Source organism: Manacus vitellinus, unplaced genomic scaffold, assembly GCF_001715985.3.
Source record: "Manacus vitellinus isolate BGI_N305 unplaced genomic scaffold, ASM171598v3 scaffold_6_pilon, whole genome shotgun sequence".
NCBI classification, from domain to species: Eukaryota; Metazoa; Chordata; class Aves; order Passeriformes; family Pipridae; genus Manacus; species Manacus vitellinus.
In genome coordinates this window covers 20,159,315-20,182,319 of record NW_021940750.1, presented here as the reverse complement: position 1 = coordinate 20,182,319, position 23,005 = coordinate 20,159,315, and the positions used below count along the sequence as shown (strand labels likewise).

General features: G+C 41.5%; 1 protein-coding gene across 5 annotated transcripts in view; it reads right to left on the bottom strand.

The window, feature by feature from the left end:
* The window catches only part of TTLL5 (tubulin tyrosine ligase like 5), a 136,842-nt gene that overhangs the window by 13,630 nt on the left and 100,207 nt on the right, over window positions 1-23,005 (bottom strand). For 3 of the 5 annotated variants that reach the window (XM_018082939.2, XM_018082941.2, XM_018082940.2), the window contains 2 exons: window positions 11,402-11,579; window positions 3,890-4,110 (listed from right to left, as the gene is read on the bottom strand). In XM_018082939.2, coding sequence (XP_017938428.2) covers window positions 3,890-4,110; window positions 11,402-11,579 — 399 coding nt within the window. Of the gene's footprint in view, window positions 1-3,889; window positions 4,111-11,401; window positions 11,580-23,005 lie in introns of those variants that run through there. The other 2 variants (XR_001921968.2, XM_018082943.2) reach the window with 2 other exon arrangements.

Sequence of the window (23,005 nt, the reverse complement as noted above, 5' to 3'; positions counted from 1 at the left end):
ATTTCCTCTTTTTATATACAGTGGTATAAAATTGACAGATGAATTTTTATGACATCTTGTCTTTGACTAATAGTTCTGTTCACAGGTTCTTCAAAGCCTCACTCTACCTGATGCTGTCACAGTTAGAGAGCAGGTTTCTGAGAAGTTACTAGTGCAGAAATCTGTATTTACTATGACTTAGTCATTCTAAAAGCAGAAGGATTTTTTGTCTACCATCTGTACCAGTTCACTCTTGGTTTTGACAGTTGAGCTAATATATTTTTCTATTTTGCATGCTGTCATTAGTAATATGAAGATTCCATACATCAGATGCTGCTTCCAGGAACATCTGCTTCATTCCATGGCTTATGAATACTGTATCTATGATCTGTCCCAAAATGTTGCTCTCAGCTATCAGCAATCTCTTCACAGTTCACAGACCTGCCAATAGTAGTGGCAACTTGAGCAGTGGGGAAAGGTCACAGCCTGGCTCTTGGAAAGAAAGAAGAGCTTGTTGTGCTAGCTGTCCAAAAACTGTCTTTCTACTTGTGATATGAGGACATTTAATCAAAACTATGGAGCCCCATGAGACCATTTTATGGGACTGCATTTCAGCATAGAGCTGCATATTTAAACCATTTCTCCCAGTTAGTCCTTTTTCTGCACCTTAATATGGGCCCCAGTTTTCCACTCTGTTAGTTTAAGCAAGGAGTCTGCTTTGGACACAATCCATTATAAAGTCCACCTACCACCTTTTACAAGTTGAGAGACTAAGAAAACAAGAGAGGCCAGGAACTGAAAAGACAAGATGGAATTGTCTGGCTGTTCCATTACTTTTTTCCTTTATGTTTCAACCAGGGAAGTGTCCAAGTTACTAGATAGTTTTTGAATTAGTCAGTAATGATCATCTTTAGCATCTCCTTCTGTTTATAGTTGCGTCTTCTTATTTCTTCCTCTTCTGGAAGCCATGTGTGCTGGCTGGGAGAGAATTGATAACGCATGCAAGGAGGAGATAGGTCAAAGAGACAAAGTTGATTTTAGTGTGTCTTCACAGTCCAGCCTCTGGAGAAATTCTACAAACAACTTTAAAAAGATGATCTTTATTAAGATGTTAAACAAAAGCCAGGCAATGCGAGAGCAGACACAAATAAGGTCTAACTTACTGAAATATATGGGGGGAAAAAAAGAGATGCGAGAGCTTTAACAATAGAATGGGATTAGTTTCAGTGAGTCTTGTGGAAATAATACATAGCACTAAGATCCTCTTTCAGGAAAGAGATCAGGAAAATAGCCAAGAATTATCAGGGGGTGAGAGAGGGCAGCAAATGAAAAGTGACCAGACAGACAAATGAAGTAGCCAAAAAGATGTTACGGAGAGGGATATTTGCTATGTCATAACCTAAGGATATGGCAGTCCCACACTGGAAAAGTACAATTCTGAGTGCCACAATGCAAGCACTCTGATAAACTGAAGAAAATACAGTACATTTAAGACAACTAAGGACTTGGCAGGTAGAACTACTATCTGAGGTGAACAAAACCTCAACAAATCTAAGCAACATTAGGTTACTCCAAGAAGTAGAAGGATATTCAAAAGATGGAGAGTATTCATAAGGGAAAGTGTTCAGGGTGGTTCAGGAAGGAGGAACAAGGTACAACAGGATGAAACAAAGGAAAAATTCAGAGAGTACATCAGGAGAAACTAGCTGATAATAAGCTTGTCTAGATTCTTAAATAGGCTGTTATAGCACACAGTGGAGTTTCTACCACTGGACTTTTTTGAAAGTAGACTACACATGGTGTCCAAGAATACTTTGTACAAAATAATCAGGGACTGCAGAAAACAGGCTGGAGCACGCAAGACATCTTTTTCTTCTCTAATCTATAGTCCTTTGACACAGAGGCTTCTCTCCATTCACCCCCCCCAATGCATATCTGGTCTTTTCCTGACAACAATGAATGGATTAAACTAGCCTGAGACATAGCAGCTTTTAAACGATCAGCTGGAAATATATGCTGGAAATATAGCTGGGCGCTGCTGTATTCCATGTAAGTGAAAAAATGTTACTGCAAGATCCCATGAATGGCAAGAATGGGTTTGGAGCCTTGTGTTGGAGACTGAAAGGCAACTTGGAAAGTATTTCCGGAGTGGCTCCTTGCAGCCTTCGATACTTGGATTAGTTTTCTGAAATTCTGAAGGAATCTTTTGCTTTTTTTCTCCCTTCTGTGCATTTTTGGTGCTGAACTTTTTCCGGTTTTCCCACACTCCTGCCTGTCACAGAGCAGAAACCACAAAAATGCAGCAAAGTAAAGTCTGTCCAAGGAGCTGCAATTCCATCTCACAAGGATAAACATTTCCTCTGCCAAGAAGTGAGCACAGCACACCGGCATCTTCAAATACACATCCCAGCTGCCCAGCAGAGAAACCCACTGACATAGTCTGTCACCTGTACTAACATGAGCTACCCAACATAAAAGAAATCAGATAGCAAACCTACCAGCATATACCTGCCAGACCTGATGATCACATCATTTGCTGAGTTGACAAAGTTCATTAACGCCTTGTTTTCCTTTTAAATAGATTTGGGGGATTAATTCAGTGTGCTATCTCCTAAGATGGCAAGAGTACAGGCAGGAAATACAAGAACTTCCTCAAAGCAGTTCTGTTCAAGTTCCTTAAATATGCTTTGCCATTTCAAATTTGATCCACACACACTGACTGTGCCCTAGCATCTTCATAAGGTGTCTTTCATTAGTAATTTTTTACTAAGTAAAACTTCTCTCTTTAAACAGGAAGGGAACTGAGATTCAGGAAACCTCACAGGAACTTGCTCTGAAAGCTTTACAACTCTGCTGGCTGTAGAGTAAGTACAAGGGAGGAAGTTATGAATGCAATTTTTTAGAATGAAATAAGTCTGAGGATAGATGAGGAAGAATCTAATGAAGGACTTAGTCTAAAGCAATTCTGTCCTTTAAGGGGAGATAAACAAAGAATCGAGGAAGCTGAAAACCCAGAAGTCTTGCTCACATTTTCTCATAATGCACAAAAGAGAAGACACACAAAGAAATGGAAAGGAAGAAAACTTACAGTCAATTAGCAACATTTCATGGGGAATATTTTTGTTTGTTTTTAAAGATAACACATGCCAAATCCATCCATCTAACTTAGAATAGCAAGCACTATATAACTAAAAGCTTACTAAAAGTTAAAAGAAGGATTTCTACAGATAATGAGGAAAGCTATCATTACATCAGGCACAATATAAACACTTTAAATGAAATAAACACTTGTGCTTAAAGACCTAAGTCAAACATTGTATGTTACATTTATGGGAAAACTTGGTTCAAGGGTAGATTAGCTTGTTAAAGATACTGGACTGCTTTGTTATTTTGTTTTGCAGGTTTTTTTGGTACCCTCTTCTGACACACCAGATTCTAGACCCCATCAAAGATTAAACATGGAGCAACTCAAGTGCCTAAACACAGATGTCTAGTACCACACTTCATACTCTAAAGCTATTTGAGACATCTGCATGAGACTGGCAGATGCAACACAAGATCTACAGAAGACCTGTACTCTTCTGGAACAGCAGCTGGAGGTCAGCTGGAATAGCCCCAGGCATCTAGAATGTCACTAGCAACCTGTATTTAGGTTACTGAGTCCTACCCTGGAATCAGTCTGGAAGTTCCTATGTTCTTATGTTTGTATTACAGTTTTACCTTCCTTACCATTGTGAAATACAAAACTGCAACATAATGCACAAGGATTTCAGTACACACACCTCAAGAGAGATCTATCTCGGACAGCACAGCAGACATCAAAGTCAGATGGAGACAGGTTCTTCTCTGATATTTATTTTTGGGAAACCAGTGCCAACTCCCTATTGTGGATGGAAGAGATAAAACTTACTTGGAAATCCTCTGGGCTGCAGCCTTTCTGATCACTGCCTGTCTGTGGTTTGTTGGAGGCTTTGGAACCAGCTGAGGAGGTGTACTCTGGGATGGCATCACTTTGTGCAAACTGGCTGCCTTTTGGATACTACAAGTGGCACTTGATGTCTTGTGGGCATCAGAGCCAGCTGGCATAGACATATGGCTGGTGCTGGATTGTGAGTAGTTGGCAAAGAGAGCCTGGGTAAAAAAACAAAACAAAACAAAACATAGCAATTGGTGATTACCTCTGTGAACATTGCTGAGAATGCTGATGGAGGTGGGTGACGTTTTTGTGGGGGATAACATTTGTCTGGTGAAGGCATGGGACTCTCCCAGGGCTCCAGTGAGAGTCCCATGCATAAAAAGAAGAGTTAAGTGGTCAGATCAGTAAAGTAGTTTTTAGAGCTGAATTTTATGCCTTTAGAAGCTGGGACTACCTTCTAGGAAGGCAGACAACCTCATTACTGCCACAGAATTATATTATTCTGGATTAAAAAACATGAGGTCCAATCCTCAATCTAACCTTGCAGTGGGCTTCCACCCACAAAGAAGTAGAGCTTTCATTGTGTTGACTGACTTTCTGCATTTATCTTGCTAAATTACTCTTTATGTGGGAGGTGGGACTGAGATACAATTCTAGGAAAGAAAAAGGTTATAGGGTAGATGTTACAATGTCAGTTATTTGGTCTAACCCTATACTTCGAACAACAGAAAGGCTCTAGAGTACTTTCTTCTGAAAAAGGGACTTTAGGTCCACTTCTGACAAAAAAAGAAATCTCCAGTAATATCAGGGGACAAAAAATATTTCTATTCTATAGCACATGGGAGAGTAATGTTGGAGATTTGACACAGGGAACAAAAGAACTTGCATGTTATGACACACTGGAGAACTGAGCTGTGGACTGGCAAAGCAGGGAGTGGAGAATGTTTCCCTACGGCATCTCTGCAGACTGCTAAACTCTCTTCAGAAAGGAGCAACCTGCTGGGAGTTCTGCCTTGTCTTTCCTCGAAGTCAGTCAGATTCCCAGCACAGAGGCAATACCATAACCTTGTAGTTTGGCAGCTAGAGGTCAGCGATAGGAGATGAGGGGAATAGCTGAGCCCTGGCCAGTTACCTCAGTGTGACCCTGGGAGCAGTGCCCTTCACTGAGTTTGTGCTCAGTTTCTTCTCTGGTGGAAAATACACAAAGCCACAGCGAGTGGGCTCCAGGCTCCAGCGAAAACCACAGTCTGAGAGTTGGCTGAGTCTCAGCACACAGACAGGAAAAGCCCCTCTCCCCCGCAATTCTCTGGCAAATGGCAGGGCAGTGGAGTGTGGGAAGGCGTTTCTGACAGGCAGAGCTCTAGGGAGAAAAGGAAGTGCAGAAGCCAAAACAGGCCCGTTTCCTAACTAGAGCTCACTGACAAGATGCCCTTGGGCTCAACCTTCCTTAACCTCTCCCTTCCCTGAAGCTCTACCTTGACTGCAGCTTTCAGATTTCGAATTAAGTAGCTAGTACAAGTGCAGAAGTCTGGAAAATAGCAGTCACACCCCACTTCCCCCCAGCAAAATAAACTAAAATGGAACTTGGTTTACTCTTGCATCTCAGAGCCTGACACATCATGAGGTTGGGATGGAAACCCTCAAGTCACTGCTCCCACTTCTTCCTCAGGGGTGACATCTCACTGTGCTGTTTGGTATTATGCATCTTCCCTGTAAGTTCTTTTTCTTTAACGTTATTAAAATCACTAAGATCCTGGAGTCAACAAAGTATACAGTCATAACCCCTTCCCTGCATTAATATGCAGTGGTAAGGAGATCCATGACTCTGAAGAAGTAGCAAGCATGGATGCTCTAACAAAGTCTGATCAGCAAAAGCTGGGCTCAAATCTGCCTTAAGAAAGGTCATGGATGTTTTTCACGGGGTAACAGACTTCCAAAAAGGCCTTTGTCTCTACACTGTCCCGAGATTCTGGCTGTCTTCCAGACAAGGATAGGGAGACTGGAAGCTGACATGGACCATGGCTTCTGGATTCAGCTACAAAGTATACTGCCCTGCTGTGAACTCCATGGGGACAGGACAGGAAATCAGGAGAAGCTACTGTGCAAATAAAGAGGGCAGCTGGGGAGAGCAGAGCCTGGCCACATAAAGGAAGGGTTGGGAAGAGAATTCAGCACATCCAAAAAATAGGAGACAAACCTCATTACTCAGGATTCTGAAGGCTAAGGGTCTAGGGAGAGCAGAAGCCTAGCCTAGCCTAGCCCTGACAGACGCAGTCCTGAAGCAGGCAGCACTCTACAGCTATTGCTGCTGCAAGTAAAATCTTTCAATCACACGTTGCAAGCTGGCAGATTTAACTTGATGTCACGGACACATTCACTACCCTAACAAGTTCTTAAGGCTGCAAATCTGAAAAATAGTAAGAAAGTTATGAGACTTTTTAGCTAAAAATCCTCTAAAGCATTAGTAAGTTAATTCTCTTGCAGAATTCATCGGGGAGGTAGGACAGCATTAACCCTGTCTTGCCCATGAAGAATGTTAGCACTGACAGAGAAAGTGCTTTTCCCTAACCCACAGACTGAGTAATATGAAAAGCTAGGTTGAAATGTTTGAAAAGCTGTGAAAAGATTTTAACTTCCAATACCATATTTGCCTCATTAGACCACACCTCTCCTTGCTTCCACATCTACACATGGATACCATACACAAAGTGTTAGCTGTACAAAAAAGAGTAGTTTCTAATTAGAAAATCTCAACATGTAGAGCTTGTCAGTAAGGAAGATGCACATCTAGGAGTATTAGCCGGCAACAGCTAAGCTTGGGCTGTTAGTGATTAAAAGCAGAAAGGTACTGTAGTACTTTGAAGAAAAGCAGATATATTAATGATCTTCAAAAACAGAAAGAATGTTCCTGGCACTTACTATTCCTGTATCTAACACCCATCCCTAGTGCAATAATGGAGCAAATGTTGCAAGCAAAAACATGTTCATTGTGTGACCAGAGGAGGTAATGAAGCCCATTTCCTGAGAATCTTCTTACAGTATCTAATACAAAGCATACCCCAAATTATGCCTCCCTTCATGGGTCTGGGCCATTCTTGTGTTGATTTTGTGCTGTCTAATTAGGAATGGTCTCATGCTGCAGCCTTTGCCTTAATGGGAACAGTAGTTTAATCCCCTTCCCAGATATACAGTTCTTTATTTTAATGAAATTTGTATGAAACATAGCTTTGAGATTTCTATCCCATAGTCATTCACTTTCAATTGGATCAGCAAGTCTGAAAAAGACAAGACTCAGCAGTGTATGAGAACTGACAGACAGATGCTAACACACACGTACTGCATAAAGATACATGCAGCTAGTTCCAAATCACTGGTGCTGGAAACTGAGATGTTTATAAGCAATAAACAATAACAAGGATTTAAGTTAAAAAAAGAAAAGTAAAGTAAACCCAACAAAATAAACCCCACCACTTTTAGAAAAGCAATTGTGTTTCAGATAACATTGCAAAAATACAGAGAATTAATAGGCTTGAAGACCTTTCCAGTCATACAAATGGTTTAGTGAAAATTCTTTTGAATACATATTAATGCATTCAGTTAAATCAGTTTGAATGGAACAATCAGTGGAATTGAAAATTCACAGAGTGACAATAAAGAACAGACTTGAAATGTACTATTAACTACCATTCTGCTAAACTGCAGTAAGAGGAGCATCTTGGGGTCATTAGGAAATTTAAAGAAGAGCAAACTCAAGGTATGCATAGACTGTCCTGATGCATGTCCTCCTTAGTAAATTCTTCAGAGCAAGGATAAAATACACTAAAATCAATTGACTTGGTGCCTTCTCCTTTCTCTCTCTCGGTACTGATAGCTCTCTGGGGCAAGGATTGGCCTATATCATTGTATTGGAAAGACAGTTAATACATCTGGGCATTACCATAATTCTAATAATAGTGACAGGATCAGAAACATGGAGACAAAATTTCAGCTAGTATAAATCAGCACAGACTACTGCTTTTAGGATGGTTGTTCTGTTTTACTTAGACTGAGACTTTGACTCATCAGCATCACAAGACTCAAACAGGAAAAATGGCAGTTAGCACATTTAGTGGGAAAACAATCTGAGGGAGAAAGCTGCAAAACAAGAATGAACATGAAATTAGGGAAAGAGATACTGCAAATCTGACAGCAGTTCAATATATAACAGCTTAGAAAACCCTTTCATGATGTTTAAGGCAGCATTCAAAGAAGCCCTGTGTCTTCAAATAGGAATAATGTAGTTCTAGGAATACTAGGAATATTACTCTGAGTACTCAACATTCCCAGTCAGATCTAAATAAACTCTAAGGATTTCAGAAGAGAGTCACAAACATCGAAAGAAAAAAATTTGCTGAACTCCACAAAACGAGGAATATTTCAGAGAACATACTATTTTTAAATGACAGAGCAGAATTATTTAAGATTAACTTAGCCCAATGTTCTACAGCATAAAATCTACTTAAACTTCTCATTGAAAATGTAGTCACATAACTGCCCACACAACTGACTAACATGATTCATGTCTTGTTTAGCATAAGCCTTTTTGATGTAAGTAGGACTGATGGGGATCATTCCACCATATGATTGTACTTTTCTTGTTTTAATTTAGCTTTTTTCCCATGTGAAATGTTTGGCATAAAATTCTAAACCCAGTAGATGCTAGGCTAAGCAGACAGAACATAGCCACACAGAAAAAGGAAACTCCCTCACAGCTAATGGCATCCTTCCAGTACAGGAAACAATTAGAGAGTAAACAATGAGGGTGTATTAACTGTCTTGCCAACTGCAGTGGTGATACTAACATCTAGGTCATAACATGTCACATGAAGTCTCCTTTAAACATTAAAAATACTGCTATAAGCCTGTTTTTCTTGTCTTTTGGTTTGATTTTGTAATTCTTTTTTCTTGATTTTATTGATATCCAATTTAAGCTTCTTGTCTTCACGTTCACTCTTCCCCTTTCTATTCTCTTCTCTTTTCTCAGATGTCTACTGTCTCTGTTCCTGGTCCATGTCACTCTACCTATTTGTCAGATTCTCATCTGGTCAGTTTGGTGTTTTTCTTTTTGTCCAGTGAATGAAGTACCTATTCTGTCATCAAAGGTCTATTTCAACCGTACTACACTGCATGAACTAACTTCCCCGTACAATGAGTGAAAACTGTTGGTTTTTATTCCTCTTCTTCCACCTACACAGTATCTGCTACTCTGCAAATTGTTAAATGCCTGGAGAAATCATCATCATTCTTAAGTGTCTGGAAAGTGGTCAACCAAGAGTGGGTGCTGGAACAAAGAAGTACACAACAAGCCTTCATGATAAGATACATCCACTGTGTGGTAGATGGGGCTATTTGTGTTACACAAATACTTGACTAGAAAAGCCTGTGCTTTCCAATGCATCCATCTCACCTCCAGCATATTGAATTGGTTAATGTACAAGAGGAAGCATTTGCCTGTATTATTAATCATGGTGCTTCTGTTATTTGTTCATCTATATATATATATATATATACAGTCATACATATGACTAGTCCCTTTGTCACAGACAGAAGGAAAGAATGGCATCTAGTCATGTTGCATGGTCATGTCACACTCAGGGTGTGCCTCGAGATACATTAATTAATAGATGTACTTCAGCGACTGACAAATGGCTATCTTGCCTTCTAACCATAACAAGAACTTCAACAATCAGATGAAACAGGCTCGGAGATACCTTGGATGCATTTCCCAAAGCAGAGATCATGACACTCTTTCAAGTGACAGGCCTTTCCAGCTTGGGGGATATATTTCTTCTGTTGAGAGGAGGCTGATGAACTTGAATACAGCAGGCAAGACAACAAGAATGAAGTAGATCTCAATACATGGGAAGGAACAGAAAGGAAACAGCAGACAATGGGAGGTAGGTAGCTCAGGTGACACTGACTAGGAAATGTGTAAAGCCATGCAGCCTAGGATAAGCTACATCAACTGTGGCTAAAAAGAGAGGACAAATGAGGGCCAGCATGAATGGTGGGGCAGAAGTCAAAGCAGTCTGAGTGGGAAGATGTAGGGTAGGGAACACATAAGCAACAGAAAAGAGAAGGCAGTTCTTAGAAAAGCCAAGTCAAAGGACTGAAATCTGAGAACTTAAGTCAACAAAGTAAAAGGTCAGTGATAGGAAGATACAGAGGGTGCAGGTGATAGATGAAGATGAGGATAGTGCCGTGACTGGAAGGGGCATCAGAGGATCAATACAACTGTGACTGGAAGAGGAGGGCTGGCTGGCTGGCTCCATACAATGTCAACTGGGAGAGGAAGCGTCCAAGAGACAATCATTTTATCAAGATGTGTTTTTCCTGACAGAAAGTCTGAAAGCCCCCAAGTTCAGCAAATACCTTTTTTCATTAATGGCAAATTCAGTGCAGCCTGAGCCCTTGAGCATGGCAATGGCCTCTCCAAACTGCTTGGCTCTGAAGGAGAGGGGAGGGAGAAAGGAGGGGGACGTTGTGGGTGTAAGAGGAGGTTTAACAAAGAATTACTTTAACAGAAACTCCTGAGTAATGGTTCTGCCCTGGCCAAGAATAACATCAGCTCAATGTCAGCAATTAGAAGAGGGCTCAGCCAGGTCCCATGGCCAGCTCCAGCCTCTTCACAGGCACAAGTCATTTTACAGCCCTTTCCTGAGCTCATGAGGAGCCACAAGTGCCCACCCATGGATTAAGATGAAAGGAAGACCTCCTGCTTGAAGGAGGAACAAGAAGATTGTAGGTGAGGAAAGCTGAGGTGGAAACTGCATGGCTAAGTAAGGGCCTTAAAAGAAGGAGTGCAAGGGGCAAAAGCAGAAGGGCCTGTCCTTCAAGATGCTCCCAGAAAAGGATGAGGGCAATTTGCCTATAACCTTTCTCAAAGACCATGACTAATGACTCACCAGCTTCACAGGAGGGAGGGTGGGTGTTTGGACCTCCATGTGTTAACTCTGTTCACAGGAGTCCAGTCATACCAGACGGCCCAGAAACCAGCTCCTTACTAAGGGAGACCAAACTCTTTTGAGTGAAGGTTTGTTCACCCAAAGACTTCCTTCACTTTAGCAGGGAAGCCTTTTGGACATCACTGAGAATATATCTCTCTCTCCATAATAACAAAGTAAGGTAACAAGTGTATCAATGAAGTCACTGTAACCTTGGAAGATTCCACAGGAAGGATGGAAATGCTGTTCAAAACACAGTGGTCCACCTCTGGCATCTAGGTGTCATCCAGAACATCATTAATACAAGCTCTTAAGATGTTAATGCAATTGAAGAAGCTATTGGGAACTACAGCATCAAAATGCTATTAAAATCACTGCAGGTAATATTAATTTCTTTGAAACACACTTTAAAAACTACTTTCTTCACGAAAGTTGTGCCACATGTACTGTCTCTGGGTTTGTTCTGCATATCTAAGACTCAGTCAGCACTGCTACATCCCAGGCAGGATTTTTTCTTAGTTACCTGTTGCCGTGCTTGGTTTTGCTCTAACAATTGTCGTGATTGAAGTTTCTGCTGCTGAAGTTGCTGCACAGCAAAATGAAGCTGATAGTTGGGATGTGCCAGTGGACTCTCTGTCACCCTGTTGTAGACACTGTTCTCCATCTCTCCATCACAGGCAAAATGATGGTTCTCTGGAGCCCTGAGAAAAGAAGAGCCATCATGTTTTCACCACTCTCCATATAAGGACTCCCGCCTATAAGGCACTGCTGCTTCAAAAAATCCCTTAATACTTAGCCAGCTATGAATTTGCAGTAAGTGGCTTTAGCAAGCACAACACCTGCTAGAGGTGCCATGTGCCAAGTGCAGTCTTGCTAAACACTTTAATGAATTCCAGTCTGGGACTATTTTACAGGACATTCTCTTGAAGAGAACCAAGAAAAAGAGAGTAAGAACTCTAAACTGGAGCATTTCTGTGGCTGATTAGCATTGATGAGAGGCAGAGTTGCAGCAGGAAAAGAGCTAAGGATTCCCATCACTAATGAGACCATTATTTATTTGGATTTGTAGATATTTTAATATACTAACACAAGGCTTACACTAAGCACACACATGCTGCAGTGAGAGTGGAATAGAAGAAAGACACACAGTACAATATCCACAGAGGATAAATGACTGGCTGAGTGAGGTTGCAACTAGGACACATACTGACTCCATACAGTTACAATTCAAAAGACGTGGGATGAGTTAAGATAGGTTCATTTCTTTCATCATCAGACTAATGCAAGCCTTTCCTGGAGGACAAAAGGTCTCCTGCAAAGAGACAGGAGCTCTTACAACCCAGGCTTACACGGTGGGAGTTCAGCTGTGGCCTGCAACATGATAAATACCAAAAGGAGCTCACTGGCTTGCTTTGAAGTTTGTAAGCCTTGGTGAGAAGGCAGCAGCAACACACAAGGCCGAGGGGCTTTGCAGAGAGCAGGTGGCCGACTGACAGGACCACAAGGTGTCCTGTAGAGGCTACAATGGCCCAGCAACTCACACATTCTGTGCTCACAAGACAGGATGCCATATGACCTACTGAATCCTGACACTCTGGCTAATAAAACCCTCAATCCTCAATGCCTGAGCTTCCCAAATTTCTGTTATCTCTGTCATTCATCTCTCAGCCACTCCTTCCAAGTATTTCCTTTGGATTCTCAGGGCAGACTTCACTTATATTTCCGATCCTCATCATAAATAACTAGGATGTAAAAGATAATTGGTGTCTTTTATGCCACAATTTGGAGTGTAGGTCATGGTTTTGGCAAGGAAGTTAACTGCAATCTCTTTGCTTCAGGATCCTATTAAAACTTACAACCTACATTCTGTGAACATGTCACAGTTTCCCTTGAATCTGTTGCTCCTTCTTCCACAAATTTTTTCATCACTGCAAACCCTTAAAATATTCAGAAGAATGTTTCAAACAAGACCAGAGACAACTGCCAGCCCTATTTACTCTTCCTCAAAAATAACCTTTCAAAGTAAACTGAGGACAAGGACTCCAAACACTAAAGGGTCACTCTCCATACTCAGCTCCTCAGCAACAGAAGAGTATGATAATTCAGGAGAAAAGGAGTTCAGCAGCATCTTCCCCTTCCACCCTCTGGACCTCCCCCCTCCTTAGAGCACCACTACTACTTTTGCTCTTACGGGCCATGAGCTGTAGGTAGCTTTCTCTAGACTTACCTGTTCAAGGGATCCCACCTATGTTTCTTCATTCCTTTGCTTGCACTGTACCCCAGTGCAGCACTGGATAAGTGACTCTTGCTCCCTGCTACCTTTTGCTAGAAGATTCTCAGTCTTTCAGTTCTTTTCCTTTCACCAGTACTTGGAAAACTGACAACTGTAATGTTGCTGACAGTACCAAGGACTTGAAACCCAAGGTCTGAAGCTGGCTTTGTGGTTAACCTTGGAAGAGCTGCTTCCCTCTTCTGAACCCGCCTCCCTCTCTTCTGCCCCAGTAACGAAGTCATGATCCTCTCTCTCCTACTGTGATTCTACCTGCAGTTGCTCAGCTCTGGATCCATGGGATGTGTGTGTGGTGCTGGCGCCCCAACACTGTTGCCTACTAGGCACAGGATGCCACAAAATGCACAACTTTAAAGGAGGACAGGACAAGGAACAAAGAATCTTTGAAATGATCCCCAGCTCTCTCCTCCCCAATCCCACAAGCTCACCTGCTGGGTTATCAGCAGGTTGCTGTCACCTGGACTCATCCCAAGGGTCATATCTGCTCCTTCCACTGCATAGATACAGACTCCACCATCCACCCTGATGTTAAAGCTCATTGGACTTTACCCTTATGTGAAGCAGCTGGACACTCTGTTATCCTTCCAGTAAAGCCAGGTCACGCTGACAGGTGAAACGCACAAAGGACTGTGCTCAGACTGGGATGCAGTCTTTGGGAGATGGCTGGGGATTACTGCAGATCAGTCTTTGAAACAAACATTACACCAGATACAAAGCTGAAGAGCATTCAGGAGCCCCATCGAAGTCATGTTAGTGCTCAGTAAATGACCTGATTAATTCCTCATCAGAACTTATGAGAGATTATGATCTTCAATACCTCTGTTTTGGACTAAACAACAACTGTATTTGTCTATTTGCCTAGAATAACTTTTTCACACCAGCTTTTCTCAGTTGAGAAAATTAGGTTAAATTCAGTTACAACACTCCTAAGTAAAGTAAGCCAACACAGGATTAAGGGGTAACTCTTCTGGATTTTGTAACTAGTTAAAACACATTAAACCAGAGCTAGAATAAATGGACAGTTTCCACAATTACCACGGAGGTTCCAACAAGAACCTGTGCAATGATCTCTACTTTTCAAAGATTTCTAAGTGATCTGGGGGAAAAAAGAGTGAAATAATAAAAAAAAATCTGCTGGTAAAAAACTGAAAGCCACCGAGAAGTGTGAAAAAACCATCACATTACTGAATAATCAGATTAAATAGGCAGATGGCATTCATTTCAGTAACTACGAAGTCATGTACCCAGGGAAACACAATCCTAGTTTTACACAGTGACAGACTTTGAACTAGTATATTGGGTTTCTGTGGCTAGGTTTTGGTAGCAGGGGGCTAGATGGGAGGCTTCTGTGAGAAGCTGCTGGAAGCTTCCCCCATGTCCTGCAGAGCTAATGCCAGTCAGCTCCAGGATGGACCCACTGCTGGCTAAGGCTGAGCCAGTCAGGAATGATAGTAACATATTTAAGAAGGAGAAAAAAGTTATTGTGCAGATGAAAATTGCAGCCAGAGAAGAGTGGAGTGAGAACATGTGAACAACAATGCAGACACCAAGGTCAGTGGAGAAGGAGGGGGAGGAGGTGCTCCAGGCACCAGAGCTGAGGTTCCCCTGTAGCCTGTGGTGCAGACCATGGTGAAGCAGCTGTGCCCCTGCAGCCCATGGAGGATCATGGAGGTGCAGAGATTGCCCTGCAGCCCATGGAGAAGACCCATGCTGGAACAGGGGCCTGGTAGGGACCTGCTGACCCATGGAGAAAGGAGCCCACGTTTGAGGAGGTTTTCCTGGTGCGACTTGGGGCCCTGTGGGGGAATCCACACTGGAGCAGCCTGTGCCTGAAGGACTGCACCCCATGGAAAAGTGACCCACGTTGCAGCGGTTTCTGAAGAACTGTTGCCTGTGGGATGGACTCATATTGGAGAAGTTCGTGAAGGACTGTCTCCCTGGGAGGGACCCCACAGGAGCAGGGGAAGGACTCCTCTCTCTGAGCAGTGGCAGAAACAACAACTGCCCATAACCCTCATTCCCTGTCTCCCTGCACTGCTGGAGGAGGGGAGGTAGAACTTGGAAGGAGAGAGGGGTGGGGGGAAGGTGTTTTTAAGATTTCTTTTACTTCTCACTATCCTGCTCTGATTCTGTGAGTAATAAATTTAATTAATACCCCCACTTCAAGTCTGTTTTGCCCATGACAGTAATCGGTGAGTGATCTCTCCTGTTTCTTAACTCATGAAACCTTCGGTATGTTTTCTCTTCCCTGTCAAGTTGCAGAGGGAAGTGAAAGAGTGGCTTTGGTGGGTACCTGGCATCCAGCCAGGGTCAACCCACTACAACTACTTATTTTATTCAGAAAGGAAACCTTATAACTATAGCTCTAATAGATTTTTTCCTACGAAAACATCACTTAAATCCTCTTAAAAAGCAAATTCAGTGTAAGGATTTACAAGGAAAGGCATAGAGAACAAAAACACTAACACTACTATGCTACCATATAAACCAAAATTGCATACATCTCTTGCACATTGAAGACGGTTCTAACTCCTGTCCCTCCTCCCTTCTCAAAAAGCACACAGTAGAACTGGAAAAAGTACACAGAAATGCTATAGAGATGATCAAAGGTAAGGAACAACTTATATATTGAGGAATGACTAAATAAATAGGGATTCTTCAGCTTGGAAAAATGACAACTGAAAAAATAGGAAATACATCTATGAAATCACAAGCTTCAGGGAGAAGGAGAAGAGGGAACAATCACTCACCTCTCATACTACAAAACATAGGAAAAACTGAATGAAGTCATCAGGTGGGCAGGTTAAAACAAACAAAAGGAGGTAGTTTTTCTCATAACACATAATTAAACTATGGATGCCTTCTTACTACGGGAAGTTAAGGATGCCAAAAATTTAAAGGGTTTCAAAAATGATTAGACAACTCACAGAAGCAAGAGCCACTAACACTATTTATATACAAAGATATCATCTCCTGGCTAGAAAATCACTGATTATCAAGTCCCAGAGAATACTGGAGAAGTATGACCATTCTGTAGCATCACCCAGTGCTCTTCCCACAGAATCTTCCATGGGTCTGTCTGAGCAGGACATTGAACCAGGTAGTCATCTGCTCTGCAAAAATGCAGCCAGTGTTGTTTATGCATCAGGGTTCTGAAACTAAATCTGTTTCAGGTCTAAGAAAGAAGTTAGAGAATTCAGTCAAGCACACTTTAAGGTATTCATTCAAATTAAATGATTAATTCTAGAAGGTAATGTCTATTCCAACTGCTCTCATATCTACCTCCAGCTCAGAACTTGCAATACATAAAATTCATCCTCTGATCCAAAAGAATACTTGGGAAGCTAAAGACTGAGTGATTATCTCTGAAATGTAAAAGTCAAGACAAAATAAAGGAGGCAAAGCTGATGTAAATGAAACTCCACTAAAATCAGACTCAGACCTGCTGATAGCCAAACTGGCTTTGTGCCACATGTACGACATACAGTGATTGCAATGTGAGGGCCACTACTTAAATGGCAAAACTTTATTAACATTTCTCTGATCCTCAGTTCTTTTGTTTTGAGATATCTGGCAAAGGATGAACTGTTATGCAATTACAAAAACCTGAAGACTGATTTTTAAAAATGCACCAACATTCCTGCCTTTCTCCAACCTTTGTCCTTTGTTCAATGAATCTCAATGTTTTCATTTGGTTTCTAACCTGTTTTAACCCACTTTTTCTGTTTTAACCAATATATGATCTACATAGCCCAAAATAAATTCTTTAAGACATAATATTGCCCAGATAAGCTTAGCTTAAATTATCCAGGAAAGCACCATTGAAACTATGTTATTAAATCTTCACAAAGAACTACCTTTAAAAAGACCAAATAAAACTGCAATAACTTTGGCTAACATATTCTTGCAGCACAACTCTTGTACACATATTCTTGTACACAACTCCCTGCAGTTCCAATACCTTCTCTCCACATGATGAAACACAAGAGAACTTACTTTTTTTCTAGATACCATATTGAAAATGCTGTTGCTTGCCTAAATAGATTTTACCCTCATGGCCAGCAGAATCCTTCTGGATTAAATATGCTTCTGTTGGCTTCTAGGGGTTTCGCTTCTTTATAGACAGAAATTGACATAAACACATTATGTTGCATTTATGCATTATGTTGCAAAACATAACTTCAACCTTCTATAATATAAACATTCAATACTTGACAATAGAAGGCCGGTGCATTTGCCAGTCTTAAGGTCACTTTTGTAAAGAAATGTTTCATCTGCAGTTTTAGGAAGTCCTCACATAACACGTTATCAAATGCTGATATTACATCTAAGTCAAATGTTTGCCCTGGCAGTGAGTGGGGCTTAGGATCTGAGACTCAATACACTGCTGCCAGAGAAACACTCCAGCTCTCAATCTATCTCCCATGTTCACACAACGCACGATGGAGCATCTCCTATTCTCTGTCTCTGCCTGTCGGATGATTTATGGAAGCATGACACCTTTGCACCCCTAAGGAGAAGTTGGCTCTTCTGCCAGTTGGCTCAGCACCATAATGAAGGCTGGAAAAAAGCTGTAGAGGACCTCACATTTTAATAGATACTAAAGAGTGCACATGTTAGGGAGAGTATATAAATACCTCAAACTGAATTATAAGCTTTTTCACAATTCACACTGTTTTAGGTAAAGCCAAAAATAGCCAAAAAACCTCTCCACGCTCCCAGTGGAAATAAGGATTGTAGAGTCAATAATTCAGGATTATTGCTTGAACTAATGATTGACTGATTATTCAGTTCTTCACATGTACAGACAACAGAGCTAGACAGAGACGCACACACACACGCAAATGGGAAATAGAAATTCCTGCCTGTGGCACCAGAAAAGATTTGGTTTCATTCTGTCAGCCAGGCTGGTTGTGAGCAATCTTCTGACAGCTTGCTCAGGATTATTTTTGAGTTGCTTAGTTTAGAGACCTGGCCAGGATTCAGGCCTTCACCGTGTACAGGAAATCACAGCTTTTGGCATTATGGCCCATCCTTTGTAAGCAAGATTCTGTCCTTCCAGCAGCTCTTCAGGCTACTCAGTGTTTTTGGCAAGAAACCCACTGTGTTCCTTTCTTTCAACAGTAGTTTTCAGAAAGGCTGGGCCAGCATTCCCTCTTCCTTTTCACTGACAGCAAAACCTCCCTGCTGCAGTTTTCTGCATCACAAAAGATACAGGTTTGCTTCTGAAACCATTTTCGTGAATATGTCAACACATCTCCATGCAGTTATGACTGGAACCCAGTCTACAAGTGTTAGAATGCCATACATTCATTTCTAGATTTTCTGGTTCCAAATTACCTTTCTGTTCTAGTTCCCTTTTCCAATTCATTAGTTCTATTCTAATGCAAGCAACCCTTATGCAATCAACTACCTACACCCATACTAGGAACTAATGCCAGTGCACTAAAATACTATATACTAACAAAATACTAATAGATTTATTCATTGACTACAGAAAAAAACTCTATGAAATCCAGTCTCCATACAGAAGGGATGTGGTTATCAGCTCTTACAAGAAAGGAGAGAGCTAGCTTCTGTTTCCAATTCAAAAAGATTTGAAGGGAATTCCAAGGACTGAAGTTGTAGACAAGACTAAAGCCCAGAATACCAGCTACTGAAAATCTCATAGTTGCAAAGAACTATAGGACATACAGCAAGTCTGTACTCAAAGAATGACACTGGTAACTAGCAATGATAACCCATACTTCCAGCACCCATCACTGCTAAGGAACTTATTCAAACATCTGACAAAGCAGGGTTTACTATAACACAAGCACTGCTGGGATGAGTAATACCAGATATTAAAAGACAACAGTAGAGAACAGCACAAAGAAAAATATGTGAAACTATGAGAAAATAATCAGGAGAGGGGACAGCAGTGCAAGAATAGAAGGATTTAGAATATAACTTTTAATGCACAATTTACATACAAGTTGGGTTTAAAGCTTCCAATGGTCCCCTCAAAAATTAAGGATTTTTAAGTCTCATAAATACTACAAATTGGCCTTCCATTTATATTTCGACTGAAGCCTTCTTCCAATGGCACAGTTGGGCACTTGTTTGATACCAGCTCCTGTGTGGCAGGCAAAAATACCAATTAGTGAAGTACACTGGTGTTCCCCATATAGCACTCACTAAGCAGGCACTTTTAAAGTATTTGAAAAGTGCCTATACTCCATTGAAAGGCAGTGCAAACTAGGCTTTAAATTACTTGTGTAAATGAAGCTTCAGCATTCTTGAAGAATATTCCTCTATGCTTAAACCTGCTTAGTTTCTGTGAACTGATAGGATCACAGCAGGAATCAGTATAGCTGCAGGTCTAGCAAACTCAGAAAAGAATTATCTTCCTTTTAAACAAGGAAACAAGCTGACAATGAAAGTATTCTGCATCTTTTCCTGTAAAGGCTGGAGCTTAGGATGAACAAGGGCCATTGCTGACAATAAGGGAACCCAGTGCATTTATAAATCACTGCTCCCACCTTGCCATGGAATGTCAGACAATCTGGGGCAGCAGTTTCTTTCCCACAGGGCATTCAGGTGGCACCACCAGTCTAGAAAGCTTTCAGTACAAATCCTCTGTGAGCACCAGCTGCTAGAAAGTAGTTGGCATAGTAACTAATGATTCTGTCTAGTGTGGTAGCTCCCAGGATCCTGCTGACTTATGCTCAGGCACTCAGAAAAACACAGAACATTTTCTTTGGCACACCACATGCTTCTTCCATCCCTAACAATAGGCCCTAGATTGGGGCTTGGCTATGGAGCAATGATAAACAGAGTGGGATAAAGCCCAGGATGCTGGGGGCCTGGCTGGGATGCAGGACTGTTAGGCCTCTCACAGGGCCACTTGCCTCCAGGCCTTTCTTTGTCTTTCTCCCTCTTTCCCTCCCCTCAGCTTCCAAAGCAATAAATTAAAAATTGAAAAACAGTGCAACAAGTCTTTGAGAATGGTTTGCTCCTGGCCTCTACTGTTATCAGGAGTGTCTATGGAAGAGTGACTTTGGTGCAGTTTAGTCAGCAGGAGTCTGTAACATAGCAGGAGCTATGTAACAAAGGTAAAGAAAATAGCTTCCCAAAACAACAGGGGCAAACAAAGCATTTTGAATATTCCTAAAAGAGCTCAGTCTGGGACTTTGGAGATCTGAGGCACAGGGAGGGAGCTGTCCAGAACTTGCCATGGTGCAGGTCCTTAGAAACAGGGAAGGGGCAGGAGGCAGTTGGCCTGTATAAAATGAGGATGCCAGCATCTGACCCACAATCTGCTTTTGTGCTCTGCAAGAGAAGCCAAGGAAAAGTTTTTAAAGTTAATGAGCAGCCTTTTAAGGCTGCATTGGCACTATAAACTTGTGGAACTGCATTCTGGGTTCAAATCCAGTTCAAAGTGACAAGTACAGTCTCCCACGGCAGAAGAGTTGCAGAGATGTAGGAGAGTTTCTGTCTCAGACCATCAATTAAACTTTCCCTTCCTAGTGATAAGGCATCTTGAAACAGTTTCAGCCTTAGTTTTTCAGCTCCCCACTTTCCCAGCAGCTCAAGTTATTTCTACCTACACCACGGGCTCTTACCATCAGTATCTTTGTGCCATGAGACAACAGAAGATGTACAAGGTCCATGTAAAAAGCTTTGGGACTGAGTTGGTTTAGGCAAAGAACATGAGAAGTTTTGTGGATTTAACTGTAATTTCCAGATCCATTCACAGTTTAACTGTAATAGCTACCAGAGGCACAATTCAAGCGTCCTAGCACATTTTAATATGCATAATATCTAGCAAATGTCAGGAGTCCCCCTCTGCTATTCTACAATTCCCCCTTTCAGCTCTGAGAATTGATATTGTTACAAGAATTTTATTCAGAAACAAAGATGTGAGCAAAAGCATCCAACTCATCTCCTTGTGGTGCAGGATTAGCATATATTTCAGTGGCTGCAGGAGTCCGTGTGTCACACTCAGCTGCACAACTCCATAGGCAGGTACACATTCAGTGTCAAGAATTTTCCCTGAGATTCCCAATAAAACTTTTATTTTCTCTGTTTCATTGTGTGACCTTCCTCTTATTTCAGGACTAAACCTTCACTACCAGAGCTATGCCTCCTTTGAGCTCAGTCAGCCTTGGCACATTTAACTCCTTTCTCTTTCCTCAGCTCAGTCCCTTCTGGTCTTGATTGCATATTGCTTTTCTGTGAAGTTTTTCCACTTTATTATTCCAGATGTGCATGCACTATGGCTATACAAGGAAAGCCCACTGCCTTCTTGCTCCTTCACTTTATTCTACGAGTACTATCAAAGTTCATGGGCTTCCTTCTTTCTGGTATATGTTGCTGTATAATTTATTTCCTGCTCCCTGGCTTCTGAAAATTACTTGCTGCTTTCCTGCCATTGAAAACCCTGGGTTTTGGAACAGAAGTATTTTCTTATAACCAAGGCAATGCAGATCAGGAATTTAGTGCATTTTACATCTTAGGTCTCCATATACAGACAAGGTCATGAATGTTCATGTCTAACGTGCTAGGTTAGAAATGAGGTGCATCAAAACAGCCTTGTGACAGTCTAGCAGGGGAAGGGCAGGGTGAGAAATTATAGAGCACTGAAAAACCTCTGCAGGCAAGACCTAACCTATCTCTACCATTCCTGGATTTAGCTGGCATTATCAACCTCTTACTTTCAGAAGCACTAAATTTGCCAGTCTCAGCAAATTAAATGAAATATTTACACTTTACTGGAGCCAATTTTTGTCAGGCCCACCATCCTTGGCACCATGCCAGTTACAAAATACTGTCAGTCTCTGTAATTTGAGCAATACTTGGCAGGTAAACATTTTATTTTTTTTTCTTCTCTTTACACATGGCAGCTTTGAAATTCACTAGCAGAAAGGCTAAATCAAGAAGATAAACAACAGCCAGCTGGCTGCAAACTTCAGTGTCTTCTTCCTACTGTGGCTCATCAGGTCAGTGGAGAAGCAATGAAGGCAACTGAGCATATCTCTGCCAAGTGATCTAAACAAAATCACATACCCTTTCTACCTTCAATTAGTGCAAACACAGGGGTGAGCTTTACTGAGTAGAAGGTGGTTTTGACTTCATTTTATTCAGAAACAAAGATGTGAGCAAAAGCATCCAACTCATCTCCTTGTGGTGCATGTATTTCCACACCTGCAAATACAGTCAGAGCCTGCCAAAATATTTTAACAGCAAGACTAAAACAGAGATCTGGTATCATTTTGCTCTCATAAGGAAGTTTTGGGGAAGATTACCTGTTTAACTCTGACATGCACACACCACTCCACTCCCAATCTTAAAGTATTAATTAATTAATTAAGTTCAGACAAAGCAGGTGGACTCAATGAATTTACCTCACTGTAAATCATCTTATCCGGGAGCTGCTTTATGCTGATGACGCTGCCCTTGTGGCCCACACAGAAGCAGCTCTGCAGTGTTTAACATCCTGCTTTGCAGATGCTGCTGAGCTCTTTGGGCTGGAAGTCAGCCTAAAGAAGACAGAAGTTCTCTATCAACCTGCACGTCAAGAAGTCTTCCATCATCCCCATAACACCATTGGCCAATCAGAGCTCAAATCAGTCCAGCAGTTTAATTACCTTGGTAGCCTCATCTCCTTGGATGGTAAGATCAACAGGGAGATAGACAACAGGTTAGCAAAGGCATATAGTGCCTTCGGAAAACTCCATAAAAGAGTTTGGCGTAATAAACACTTGAAGAAAAGTACCAAGATCAGTGTTTACAGAGCCATTGTGCTGTCTACTTTTTTATATGGTTCCAAATCATGGGTCATCTACCACCACCACC